The 13929-nt window shown below is 40.9% G+C and overlaps 1 protein-coding gene and 1 non-coding gene across 4 annotated transcripts; both read left to right on the top strand.

Moving 5' to 3' along the window:
* The first annotated feature begins 1454 nt into the window (after positions 1 to 1454).
* Positions 1455 to 12881, top strand: LOC119157318 (protein FAM122B-like). 3 transcript variants are annotated; one of them, XM_037408129.1, is made up of 10 exons: positions 1455 to 1930; positions 2329 to 2407; positions 3752 to 3808; positions 4187 to 4230; positions 4311 to 4365; positions 4592 to 4693; positions 5956 to 6044; positions 6613 to 6677; positions 9116 to 9212; positions 10318 to 12881. In XM_037408129.1, the coding sequence occupies exons 1-10, from the start codon at positions 1815 to 1817 to the stop codon at positions 10466 to 10468; spliced, it is 855 nt and encodes a 284-aa protein (XP_037264026.1). In that variant the 5' UTR covers positions 1455 to 1814; the 3' UTR covers positions 10469 to 12881. The 3 variants fall into 3 exon arrangements, with proteins under 3 accessions (XP_037264026.1, XP_037264025.1, XP_037264027.1); XM_037408128.1 differs by having other exon boundaries at positions 1695 to 1930; positions 6616 to 6677; XM_037408130.1 differs by having other exon boundaries at positions 1695 to 1930; positions 6599 to 6677; positions 10318 to 10431.
* Positions 10090 to 10235, top strand: LOC119157585. The gene has a single exon (XR_005107585.1). It is a non-coding gene; the product is annotated as a small nucleolar RNA U109 (small nucleolar RNA).
* Positions 12882 to 13929: the final 1048 nt, after the last annotated feature.

Below are 13929 nucleotides of genomic sequence, written 5' to 3'. Positions count from 1 at the left end.
GGAATAGTGGCAGAGGAGGTTGATTAACAGTGTTTTCCTTTTGTAGCAGCAGATCTTAATTTTCCAGTGAATCAGACTGATCATAATTCTTAGAAATCAAGCAAAAGAAAGTTTTAGATATTTACTCTCTTGATCTTTGCAGGAGATGGCAATTCTGTATCATTTCACAGGAAGGTGTCATTACTGGCTACAGTATATCACAGCATAAGCGGTGGTACAGGGCTGTGAAAGTTTTTTCTTTCTGCAGTAATACAAGGAATTTTCTCTCCAGGTTTTTCAATATAAATACGTAATTGAGAAATCTTGAAAATATTTGAAATGTAATCTTGTGGGTCTGTTAACTCATCTCAGGTACTTAATAGGTACAAAGTTCTTCATTAATAGTGTCAGTATAATGCAAGAAATGGGAGCATCAACAAAAAGTTGATGAGACATATACACTGTCTCTGAAGGTAGAAGAATGGAATATGCTCAAGTCAGTCTTGACTAACAAAAAATGCAAGGAGGTACCATAATATATAGCAAGCGATATATATATATCTGCAGTAGCTCTACTCGGCTATCTAGGAACATCACATCACCTTCAATGATTTTGTAGCAGCACAATAATTCATCTAGCCATGTTCCCATTTAAGAAAGGTGAAATGATTAAAAATCCTAACTTCTCTGTCTTAGCAGTCTCTGTACTTAGTGCGCTGGAAAAGGAATTGCTGTTTCCCAGGAGAAAATGAAAGACCTTTTAAAATTTGGTGCTGGGAAAGACCCTGAATAGCCCACGCATATAAGAGACAAATGTCTATGTTGTCGATGTTGCAACTGTCGTTATAGAAACATATTAGAGAATAAAAATCAGTAAGTACAAACTTAGATACTTTGACCACTTAGAATGGAATTGTAGAGGTCGATCTAAAAACCTAAATACTGCCAAGAACTAAAATCACATGTTTCTGAACAAATTTAATGCCAGATTTCTGAGAACAGAGCAGAGGCCGATGTCCTCGTTACAAACACAGTCTGTTCATTGGGTGGAAAAGACGCGTGATTTCATTGGGAGAGGGAGACCGTAACCCTAGGCAGGGTCGCAAAGCCCTCGCACGGCTGGCGCTGCGCCTCGCCAGGGCAAAACAAACCCGGCCCCGGACTGACCCGGTTAAGAACACACCGAGACATGTGCCCGCCGTCGGACCCGGCGCCACGCCCCGGCCACGCCCCCGCCCGACGCGACCCGACGTCCGGTGCTCATTGTCCCGTTTCAAACACACGCCCTGCCCCGCCAGCCAATCAGCGCGCGCTCCACGGCCGGAGGTTGTCGGGAGCCCACACGCCGCAGCGGCTGGGGCGCCGGCCCGATGCCGGCCTCGGGGGCATGCGCGGTGCCGGCGGGCGGGCTCAGGGCGCAGGCGCCGGGGAAGGCGGGCAGCGTTGCCTCCGCCCCGCGGTCCGCGCATGCGCGCTGCGCGGCGGCGGGCGCGGGGGGGTCTCCGGTCCGAGGCGCTCGCTCCCTCGCGGAGGCGGCGGCACCGGCGGCGCCACCGGTAGCGGAACCGCGCTCGGCGAGCTCGTCTGCCGGCGAGAGCGGGTGGGGGAAGGGGCTGCCCCCCGGGCCGCCCACGGCATGGGGCGCTGCTGGGGCCGCCCCCCTCGCCGGGCCCGGCGCGCCCCCGGACTCTGCCTGCGGCGCCGCCCGCGGGGCCTGTAGGGGCGGCCGCGCCGCGCCTGGCCGGGGGGAGCGGCGGCATGAGGAGCCGCGGCGGCCGCCGGCAGTGAATGGGCATCGCGGCGGAGCGGGAGGAGCCGGAGCCGCCGCTGCCGCGATGGCTCAGGAGAAAATGGAGCTGGACCTGGAGCTGCCGCCGGGGAGCGCCGCGGCCCCGAGCGACGGGGGCGGCCTGAGGCGATCCAACAGCGCCCCCCTCATCCACGGGCTCAGGTGAGCGCGGCGCGGCCCGGCCCGCGGCGGCCCCGCAGCCCCGGCGGCGCCTGGGCCCGGCCCGGGGGGCCTCGGCTGCCCGCCGGGCCCTGCGCTGGGGAAGCGCGCCCAACCCCGCTGCGGGCCCTGCCCGGCCCCCCCCCCGCTGGGGGCTGGAGGCCGCTGAACGTGCCCGTGGGTTCGGGGGGCGCTGGGGCCGGGCGGCGGGTTCCTTCGTGCCGCCGTCGGGCCGGTAGCGGGGAAGCGCCTGCCGGGTCCTGCAGGGCAGGCGGTGCTTCTGTGCGGGTAAAAAGGGCGTTTTCAGCGCCCTGGAGACGGGAGGCAGCGCTGGGTGGTTCAAGGAAAGCACACCTCACAGAGTTGTTCACAAAACTTTTTTTTTTTTTTTGCCCCTCCAGTGACAACTCCCAGGTTTTTCAGCCCTACGTGTTGCGAACGCGCAGGAACAGTACGACAGTTATGAGCCGTCACAGTATGGTGAGGAATCTGAAGCATGTTTTGTTTACACCCAACAAGAAATAATTGCGCTGGAGAAATGAAGTTAAACTTGATTTGTATTTGCACTGAACATCCTAGCAAGCTTCCAGGCTGCAGAATACGCGGTTTTTCCCCCGCCCTGCAACCTACAACAAAATAATTCTGGTGTATTAACTCTGTGTCCCCAAGAAGACAGCGGTGGCTTAAACTGTGTGTAATTCCCAGTATTAAGTTCAGCCTTAAAGTTAATTTGGACCCGACTGTGAGCTGGAAAATGCTGTCACAATTAAAAGTCGTGGAAGGGTGTTTTAAGCTGTTGTAAAAATGGAAGAGAGAGTCATTAGTCTTTGTTGACCTGTTTGTTCAACACTGTCACATTTTTTTTAAAGGCTGAATACTAAACATCAGAAAATGATTTAAAAAAGAGGAATTTATTTACTGAGTGATACTTTCTCTGTTACAGAAGTCTGGTAGTGTACAGTATTGCAGTTGTTTAACTTTTCAGAGATGTTACATTTGTTTTTTTCACCCTGGCCTTGTCACCTCAGGGATCTACATGCTCTTTTCCACTGAAATTTTTCTTTCTCGTCTGAGAGTAGTGTAGACTAGGTATTGCTTTTTTCAAAACCTGTAGAACTTAAAGTCCTGAAATGGGCTTCTTTTGTGTCTTCTATTATGTTCAGACTAAGCAAGATGAAATTTTAATTCCAGATCTTCTTCTATGAGATTTCTTAAAAATAAGGATGCAAAATTTTGGAGCTCAAGTCAGTAGGTGTTAAGAGTAGACACATGGGCATCTTGAGTGGGAACCGTTCGCACATTTGTATGTGATGGTAGCCAAAGTTCCAGAGGAATAGATGCATAAAATTGCATGCAATTAAACATTTGCAAAAGTAAAGTTTTAGGGATTGTTGTTCAAGGCTGAGCTGAAACACTGAGATTTCTACTCTGTAATAGCCAGCTGGCTGAGTAAGTTAGTACAGGAGTTTGTCATCTTACCCTAGGCAGTAGGGCATTGTATAATGTTTGTAGTTTCATTTATAATTATAATATCTCTCTTGTCTAAATGTCATATATAGCTGTTAGTATATTTGAGATGCTAAGCAGTATCTGCTTGCAAGTTTGAGATCCATGTCACTTACTGAGTGATAGAATGAATTCGTAAGTGGTAAAACAAGTCTTTTCTCTTGAAGGTCAATGTTTTCTTTTTGCAACATTGAGTCATCCACATGTAGTTGTACAGCTCATTTTTAATTCACTAAGAATGTATTTGATGGTAAATGGGATGTATGCAAGCTGTTGAGGTGTGATTTAATCACTGTAGTTGTCATTTTTTTTTTTCAGCTGTTGTCATCATCTCCTATTCGTATTCCTAGTAGCCGACTTCATCAGATCAGAAGGGTAAGTATAGTTTTTATCTGTATGTTTAGATACAGAGCGAAAAGTATTATATAATATTGAAGTACTTACATAATGGGAGTTTCTTTCCTATTGGGATTTTCAAGTACTAGAGGAAACAAATCTTTTTTTAAGACTTACTTTCAGTGAGATAGCATTCTTGCAAGGCTTATTGTTGTCAAGTTTAAACTACCTTGCATTTTTGAAGTCTTGTTTCATTCAAGAGAAATGGTGAGCTGGGCTGGTAGCAGTCTTTTCCTGGAGTGGTTCTGCTGTTCCTATTTCAATTCTAATGGCAAATTATTGAATCGCAAGGGTTATTCCAAGTATCGGTGATGAATCAAATGTTACAGGAAAACTTATGACATTTATCTCCTGCAGGAGGAAGGAGTGGATTTAATGAACAGAGAAACAGCACATGAAAGGTGAGTGTTACTGAAACAAGAGGATAAAATAGCCAGAGTTATCCTCTTTGTAGCTACTGATGGGGTTTTTTGTATTCTAGGGAAGTGCAAACAGCAATGCAGATAAGCCAGTCATGGGAGGAAAGCTTGAGCCTGGTAATCTCTTTATAGATGTTTCCTATTTAATTCTACTTTTACACTCAACTGACGAATTTAAGGGAAGGAGAGGAATTAACTGTGAAAATAATTTAAGAAGAACTTAAGTTCATCTGCTGTAGCTATTTTGTGCATTTGGTCTGGTCACTTTCCATTAAAAGGTTGTGCCTTGGATTCTAAGGTAATGTCCTGTGCCAGTGTTGAGTGTGAAACCTTGTATTTACAGAGTGACAATGACTTGGACAAGTCTGAGAAGTCTTCCTCTCCAAAGAGAATAGACTTCATTCCAGTTTCGCCTGCACCTTCACCTACAAGAGGAATAGGAAAGGTAGGATAAGTGAAATACCAAACTGAGAGAACATTTTAGAACTTTAGGCCCAGGTGAACCGTTGAAGACACACGTAACTTCACAAATTGTTTGGAAGTTTAAAAAAACCCAACCAAACAACAACAACAAACCCGAAACCCACTTTATATTGATTTCTGAGAATCAGATGCTTACCATCTTAGAGCTGCAGAGTTTAAGCAGTGTGTCTGTTCTGTCACACTGAGTGTTGTCAGTTGTTGATATCTGTGCAATGTTTGGACGGGTTAGGGTTCTGTTTCTAGGGAAGCTGGAAGAGGTTGTTAGAGTAATCAGATTAGCGCATGATCTCCAGCTGCTTAAGTTGGGGATGCTGGGGAAGAGGCGACAAAATGGCAGTGTATCATATGTAGATTAAGAGTGTAGGTAAAGACCAGAAGCTGCAAATCTGCGTGGTGAGGAGGATGGTAGTATGTCCATCAGGGAAAGGAAGGCATGAGCTCACTGTGAGGGGTGACTGGGGCATGCTGAACTTGCCCTAAAGGCTGATGGCAGATGCTGAAGAAGAGGAAGAGGTGGATCTTAAACTACTTTTTCCAGTGAGGATTGGAAAACTGAAATGTAGCATAGAGAAACTGGCAACAGTGTTTAAAGATTGGCTGCTGCATCTTGTTTCCTCCTCTTCTGTGGCCCTGCTTTTGTACTGCTACTGTTATATTGCATGCCTCTACTAGTATTGCTGCATGGAGCAGCCACATACTAGCGCTGGGTAAATGTGCTCCCAATATAACACTGTTGCTGACAGCTGGTCCAGTACCTTTGGAATCTGACTGTAAAGACTTGACAAACATTTTTGTGCTTAGCTATGGGCATTCGTGGCTAAGCTCAAATTAGCTGCAGAACTGCAGAGCTCAATACTCTGGAATTCTGTGTTAAATTTTCAGGTCAGATGTATTTTGAGTAAACTTGTTTGTATAATAAGTTCCTTGAAAGAAGTAAGTCCTGAGGACTGTACTGCTACAGAAACAACTGTCTTGTTTGGAAAACAGTGTGTATTTAAATTTCATATTTCTTGTGCATTTGAATTTTCAGTTAATCTGAGCGGTATTGCATTAACCAGTACATTTTTTGCAAGTTAGGTTGTAATGCTTCTAAGATTGAATTTGGTCATCTCTGCCTTATTCTGTTACTAGCTTTTTTTTAATGGGCTGTTTTGTTTGGAGGGTGGGGTGAAACACCTGAGTAAAAGGAAATTCTGAAGCGTCTTGATGTGACTTTTTCTGCAGCAATGTTTTTCACCATCATTGCAAATGTTTGTGAGCAGTAATGGATTACCTCCAAGCCCTATTCCCAGTCCAACAAGGCGATTCTCCAAGTAAGTGACATCTGCAAGTAACAGGTATACATTGTCTTAAATTCCAAGGCTAGCACTAAGTTTAGTTAAATCTGATGTTCAGGCATTTTAATGCCTTTAGAGACTTTAGTTTTACAATAGCTGAAGTATTACCACGTGAAAATGCTTTGAAAGTTCAGCCTTTACCAATGTTAGCTTTATGTGGGTGCTCTTTTACGGGCCTGTGTCTTTAAGCTAGACTTGGTAACTTGTGGGGAAATTTCTAGGTACTTCAAATGAACTTTAACTCTGTCAGCATATTAATTCTATATAGATGTTACACACAATTTAGAAACGAGGATGTGACGCAGTAAGGGAGGGAGAAAACCCTAGAAAGTTTACTGCAAATTTATGTGGCAGATAACAAGAGTACTGCCTATTAGAGCACGTTAGCTATGTATTTAGATTCCCTAAGCCTTCCAGTTGTGCAGGAATAGCTTTTAAAAAAGTGTGTTATATGATGTGGTGGTGGTGATTCGATGCTAGGTATGGTGGTGTTCAGACTTGGAACCTTTACAGGCCTGATTGTGTATCAGTATTCTCTCTCTAGCAGGAGGAGTCAAAGTCCAATCAACTGTATCAGGCCCAGTGTTCTTGGCCCCATTAAAAGAAAAGGTATGTGTATCTACATTATCAGGTGGTTTAATATGGATGTCGTTTTGCAGCTGCATATACTTCTCTCTTCCATACTTTTTTGTTGTTGTTCTGTAAATATAATGCACGTGTATCCCCAGTGAGTTGGAAATTGCCAGCCATAACTAAAAATACAATGTAAAGTAGCTAGTCTAAAACACAAGAATGAAAAACGTTAAAAGCAGCTACTGCTTGAAAGAGGCAAACTTTGAAATGAAAAGCTTCAAATTAAATGTTACGAATATTCGTAAGCCCTGACATTCCTAAGAGTACCACTGTATGGTGCACACCCTTCAGATCATCTTAGGAATGTTGCTTATCGTGCAGTATCTCTAAACTTAGTCGTGAATGTTTGTTTTTACTCTGAAAGTTCAGAAGGTGAGTGTTTAGAGAAATTGAATGGATCAGTGCCCTTTCCTCCTGAAAGGGGAAAACTGCATTCTTTCCTGGAAGTATTCCATATTAAGGATATTCGAATTGCATCCCAGAACAAGTCTCCATAGTAGGACCGTAGGACTGAGATATTTACAAGTGTGCCTCTAGCTATGCTTATTCTTTCTGAATATTTTTTTTAACTTGGGCATTCTTAACTGCACCAAAAGCATGCCCTTTTTTTTTTTTTACAAGACTTATATTTAGCCTTCAAGAAAAGCTACTGTTCGTTGGGGTTTTTTTAGGACTGCTTGTCCTGTCATATAAAAGAATGCTATCTAATTTATATTGTGTTAACAGGGGAGAGAGACCAGTTTTCTCATGGATGCCAATTCTGTCTTGGCTGTTACTGTCTATGAATTTTGGAGGCATTAAAAATTAAACAAAGAATTGAGCAAAATGGAAGTTTATCAAGCTCAATGATTAATAGGGAATAGGTATTCATACTGCATTGTTTTATGTTAAACATTGTACAATAGACTTTACACAGATTGTGTGAAAACAGGGTGGGTAAAGGGCAGGCTTTCCTTGTCCTATCCAAGTGCTCTTATGGAGCATCTTTTACAAAGTGGAGATAGGAGTTTGCCTTTTTTTACTTGAAATAACAAGGAATATTCAAAATGTTCCTTAATTGTAAAACATCTAATCCATTTAAATGAACCTAATTTCTTTTCCTAAATACATAATCCTGTTTTCTGAATTTTAGCAGTAGCATTATGGTTTATATTCTACTGATATTACATGGTAACAAATTGACACTGTAATATGTGGGGGGAAGAAAGCAATGTGTTGAATAACATTTCACTGCTCTAGGGAATTAATACTGGTGTGCACTGTGTTGTAGCAGTGCAGATTTGTCTTTGTGAAATTTCAAGTAGCAGAAGTTACCCAAGTTGTTGGTTTGGGTTTTCTTCATTTTTGTATAAGAAAGTGATCTTATAAATGTTTTTTGCCCATTCTGCTTGATAGTTAGTCTGCTTGCCTGTTAGTCCTACCCTTCAAAGAAGGGAATGTATCCCTGTGGGATAAAGAAATAGGACATTTTGTGGAGTTATCAGTCTTCTATAAAATGAGTGGTAGTATAATTCTCTTGCGTAACATATTATAGCAAACCAGTATGTATTGATGCTTAACCTCTGTCAGCTTTTCAAACTGATGCCACAACTGCTGTGAAGTGTAGGAAAAAGCCAGAACATTTATTTCCATTTCATACGTTTTTTGTTGCCAAACTAAAAATTAAAATATACTGTAGCTGAGAGGGTTTCCTTTTTTTTTTTTTTTAAGCTTGTTATTGGCAAGTTCATGATATTTCCAAATGTTTCTATTGTACAGAAGCTATTCATGAGCTAGCTCATTCTCAGGGCAGATTATACTAAACATATTATATGAATTCTCCCCATCACGTTTAATCTTTTAATGTCAGTAGGTGATTAGAGGTACAAAGATGGTCTGATCCTGACGAGTAAGTGGAAATGCATACACATGCCAAATCTAATCTTCTCAGCTTTTCTGTAAAAGTGTACATATGTATTGGAATTTGTTGTACACAGGAGGGTGAAACTGTGAACCCGTCCAGCATTCCTGTTTTCATAATCACTATGAATTTTAATCTCTGTATTTTGGATCATGTCAGTTGCCTCATCTCAGCTGCTTACTTAAAATTAAGTCATAGTAATTAGTTTGCTTTAGATTATTTTGTCTGATTGTAGTCCAAGTAGCAAGTGCCTAGTTTTATGTCTTTGAAATCATTGTAGTCCCTCAGATGCTGGTGAAGCATTAGTTAAATTAAGGACAGACTGGATGGTTAAACAACAGCTAGCGTCAAATTAATGACTTACCCAAGTGCTCGGTTGGCTGAATCAGAGGACTTACGTTACAAATGTAACCTTGCTCTGTTGTGGGACAAACCTCTCTTTTACAATAGACAAATATTAAATGGACATTCCAGAGACTCAAGTGAGTTTGATTATTTGCACTATTTTCCTTAGGTGAAATGGAAACTGAAAGTCAGCCAAAGAGACTTTTTCAAGGAACAACCAACATGCTTTCTCCAGATGTTACACATCTGACAGATCTCAGTTCATGGTAAAATATTTCATGTGCCCTGAAATACCAAGAACAGGGAATGTGCATTTATCACAATCTTTCTTGTTTTGTGGGGTTGTTTTTTTCCCAGAAAAAAATACATTTGCTGTTAGCTTGCATATGCATATTACTGGGAACTATTCCTGTGGTAGTGTAGTGTGACAATGTTCCTGCTCATTTGATTGATTCTTCCTGAGCAGATTCTAGCCTAGATTTTGTGTATCAAAGCTTTTCTACTTAATATTATTGTTACAAAACTCTGTTGGTTCATAAGCAAAGTTACTTTGCCTTAAAGATGCTTCATCGTTGCGGTGTGTTGTAGGCAGTGGTAATATAGTATCTGTGGTACTTACCTGAATATTCAGAAAATGTATGTTTGAGCAGTTACTGCAGTTAACTAGTTCATGTGGTTATATTCATGATTTTTTAGCGTTATAGTTTGTTTCCTTTCTGTACTAGGATCATAAAAAGCTGAATTGTCTTTTATGTCAAGAGACAGATACTAAGTGTTCTAAAATAACAACTCTGTTAATATAATTTCGATTTGCCTACAGACTTGAAACTGCCTAGAAATACTTTTTTTTTGGTGTTGCTTCTAGCTAAATTGCAAAAGCATCAAGTTATGTGCCCTCTGGAATCTTGTATCAAGACTTTAAAACGCAAACACAGGAATTCCTTACCTACAAAGGAAAAATAGGTTTCAAAATCTTGCTTTGAGTGGTGCAACGTTAAAGAACATACTAGCTAATTAACGACATCTTTGCTGCATTGCTGATTAGATTCTTATTATTCCTTTTCTATAACCTTTTAAAGTTACTTTTCTCATTAGTTGTCACCTCCTTTCTATGACTGATGAAAATCACAGTCGTAATTTATTCTGCATGTTAAAAAAATAAATAAATTCTGCTCCTTATTCCCATAAAGAGCATGAATATATATATAACATGCTACAGAAAACAAGGAGTCTTCAGGGCTGCCAGTCTTGCAGTAAAGACTGAGTGGTAGTATATGTCTCCTACATTTTCCCTACAAAAACGTAGGTGTGTTAGCTTTACACAAAGGCGTCATGCCCATGTTTCTAAATAACCTTTTCCTTTTTCCCCAGCCTCTCTTCAGATATTCTTGATGGGAGTAGCAGCAGTGTTGGCTCTTCCTCTGATTCACTGACTAAAGGCAGCATAACCACAGAGTCTCCAGTAACGTGCTCAAACTCATGCTCTTCATTCATTTTGATGGACGATCTCTCACCTAAGTGACTTAAGTTCTGAGTCAGTGTCTGGCTGTGCTGTTCCCTTACTGTACACTTGTACAGAGAAACGAACTCTGATCCTTGAACCATTAACACGAGGATTATTAAAAGGAAAAATTATTGTAACTGTAATCCTTGGCGACTTTCCAGTGATTTTGATTTATCCATTTAATGAACATTGTAGACCATATTAATGTCTGGTTTTGCAAATTTATTTTTTAAACAAGATGTCTGCTCAGATTATACTAACTTTCTGCTTTCAGGAACTTGCATACACTTTTTGAGTCTGAGAATAGGTATCTACCTATTAGTATTGCAATTTTTAGGAAAATATTTATATCATTATCGTGGTCACTATGTCTAGGGAAATAATTTGGTTTGGAAGGATTTGAAAATACTGATTTATTCTCTGGCACTTACACCACTGAGTAAAACTGTTCTCATTGCTTTTTTCAGTCACTAGCCTCAAATTCTCTTACGGAAGGGAGAAAAAACTTTAGTGCTGCTAGTCGTTTTTGTTACAGAAGACCACAGTGGTGTGGAAATCTCACACTCAGATTAAAAAAAAAAAAAAACCACAAAACCATCCCACAACAAAATTAACTAATGACTGGCACTTTTGCCATCAGTGAAGAAATAATAATGCTCTACGAACATGATGAAAACAGCTGCATAGTTCTCTCCCCAGATCCTTTATCCTACAGATTGTATGAAATAAGGTCAATATTCAGGAAGATTTGGCCAAGGAAAATTAATCCACGCCTTGATCTAAGACATACAGTGCAGATAACTAAGTTATTTAAACTACTGTGTAGGAGAACCGTGTATGGCGCCATCGATGTCTCCTGTGGCATTGAGGTCATAGGTATTTTTGTGCCTTAGGGGACATTGTTACAAAATTATGGAATGTAAACCAGAGGGGTGGGTGGGAAAAAGTCCTTTGTGTACAGCTTGTTTATAGAGTGCTTACCAGAATCTGTCGTCGATGCTGCTTTCCTTAGTGTTCCTTTCCAAGGTGTGTGCTCCGTTGCAAGGTGCTGTGGGCAGTGGCAACTCCGCTGTGACGCGGCAGCCAAAGTAATACCCTTTGCAGCTGCTGTGTGCGGTGTTTGTGTCTTTGTTGGTCATGAGCAGGGCAAACAGCTAAGCAAACATTGGATTTCTAAGGAGAGATTTAAAAGTTGGGATTGAATACGAACTCTGCAAATTGTTTGGCTAAGGAGTGATGTTTGAGCTATGAGTAGTCGATACAGTACCTTGGTCGGTCTGAGGTAAGACAATAGATATTTTACTTTTTAAAGACTTTAACGGGGCAAAATAAATCCGTTTGTAATCTACTGTGTTATGCTATTTATTATTTATAACTATGTAAAAAGTCTGTGGTGATGAATTATAGTATTTTTTTATGATTGAATAAGTTTTTTATGTTCAGTAATTGCTGGCTGGTTTGTATTTAATACGCAACATTGTCTGCCAGAATCATAAGCTTCCATTTTTGAATGTTTGTAACATAAATGCTTTTGTTACCTAAAAGTACAACTTCTGATCTTTCTGAAAGAAAATAGCACTGAATTTAAAGATTATGTGCTTTAAAAGTGAGCACAATCTCTGACAATACTGTCTGGCTAAAAAGGGGAGGAGGAGAACCATAGGTGGGGTTTTTTTTGTTGTTGTTCTGAAGAAGCTGTTGAGTTTCCAGAAGACGTGTACATACCAGATTATTTTTAAAAGTGTTTCCATTAAATTGCAAGAATTACCATAATGGGCCAACAGTGGCACTAGTATTTGTATTACCATTTTCACCTGTGGAGCATTAGTTCCCCACCTCAAATAAATGTGCATATTGTAAAATATTGTCCATTGGTGCCATTTTTAAATGAGCTCTACGGTATTGAATGTTAATTTTATTTGTATATGCACAGTGCTATTTCTTGAATTTTTGATGTCTTAAATCGCTTAATTATTTTTTTATTCATGCTTGTATCTTCTCTGCCTTCTCGATGCTAAAAGGCGGCTGCTTTTACAGTTGCAAAATATTGATAAACAGTATGTGATAAAATTCAACCTGTTACCTGTGCCCCAGTTTCATGATACTGTGCTTTTATTGGTACTGTGATTTAGAAATCTGAACAAGGGGTGGCAGAAGGGGGAAACCTATTGCATGCTTTCTTAAAACTGAGAAGAGCATAGCTATTGCTTATTTTTGGCTGACTTACCTGTACAATTGATGTATTCCAGATTTGTTTGTTAGTGGAGAGTCTTATATAAGTGCTGGCCTTTGTAAACATTAGAATGTAAGCTTCATAAAGCGAACGCACAAATGCTCACTCTTGTTACAGCATTTTTTTAGTGTTTGGGCTGTTCTTCACTCTTCAGAAGACATGGCTCTTTTTATAAAATATATACGTAATACACACGCATACACTGTGTCTGTTGTTTCAGAATGAATGTCACTGTGTAACGTAGTAGGTCCCACCGAGGACCACGTTCTGTTTCGCGCCCATAGCTGTAAGACCACTTGTTTATTGTAAAACTTAAGGTTTCTAAGACTGATAGCTGATACTTGCACTTAACTGCATGTGCGTTGCTGCTGCTTACAGACTCGATCCTTACGGCAATGTAAAGGCTAGTACAGCATACTCTGACTAAGACTGAAGTCGCGTTTCTGGGTTTGTCAACTGTCTTGTCTGTAACAAATTAGGTTCCAGGTTGGGGAAGAAGGCCAGCTGGTGCTGGTAGTCGGCTTTAATATGTAACTATTGACACACTTAACAACTGGGTTTTTTTATGATTTCACCAGACGGACTTGTGCTGAATTGCCATGATGAGTGTCTGAGAGCTCCTGTCTTCCCACCCCCTCTTTTTTTTTTTTTTTTTTTTTTTAATAATGAGGAAGTATTAATGCATATCTATGGCTGAGAATCACCAGTGGTGACTTACTTTTAATGTTGTAACTGTTGAGAAGAAAGTTAAAATACCAGCAAATACCAGCGTAATTCAAGCAGCATTTTAGACGGACTATTTTTAATATGTTAATTAGCACAGCGTTATGAAGTTGGTCTTTGTATGGTTCATTGACTAGCACTGCCTTTAGATCATATCCAAAGCACGCTGAATCCTCAATTCGTGGGCTTAAAATGCTGGAAGGATTTTACCAATGGTTTAGAAAAATGTGTGTGTCAGCTGTGGAACTCTCTATGTTTTGATAATATCAAGTGTTCTCAATCGGGAAATGGATCACAGTATGCATGTTTCATTCTCCTTCATTGAATTTCAAATTGGGGATCATGGGCCCGAAAGCCTGTATTCAAGGGGCTGTTTTTCTGACTGTATGTGATTAAATACTTTCTCCTACAATGGAAGTAATTAAACTGTCAGTGGGTGAGGATGTAAATCTGAGTCCTGCAGACTTTATTGGAAAACTCATTCTTGAAATGCACACGGAAAGCTATACTGTATAAAAACAGT

This window comes from Falco rusticolus, chromosome 14, assembly GCF_015220075.1.
Source record: "Falco rusticolus isolate bFalRus1 chromosome 14, bFalRus1.pri, whole genome shotgun sequence".
NCBI classification, from domain to species: domain Eukaryota; kingdom Metazoa; phylum Chordata; class Aves; order Falconiformes; family Falconidae; genus Falco; species Falco rusticolus.
This window is presented reverse-complemented; position numbering and strand designations above follow the sequence as displayed.

Coding starts and splice junctions, on each gene's coding strand:
- LOC119157318 (XM_037408129.1), top strand. CDS start 1,815: ATGGCTCAGGAGAAAATGGAGCTGGACCTGGAGCTGCCGCCGGGGAGC. Junction 2,408..3,751: donor TTATGAGCCGTCACAGTATG/GTGAGGAATCTG, acceptor TTTTTTTTTCAG/CTGTTGTCATCATCTCCTAT. Junction 4,694..5,955: donor CTACAAGAGGAATAGGAAAG/GTAGGATAAGTG, acceptor CTTTTTCTGCAG/CAATGTTTTTCACCATCATT.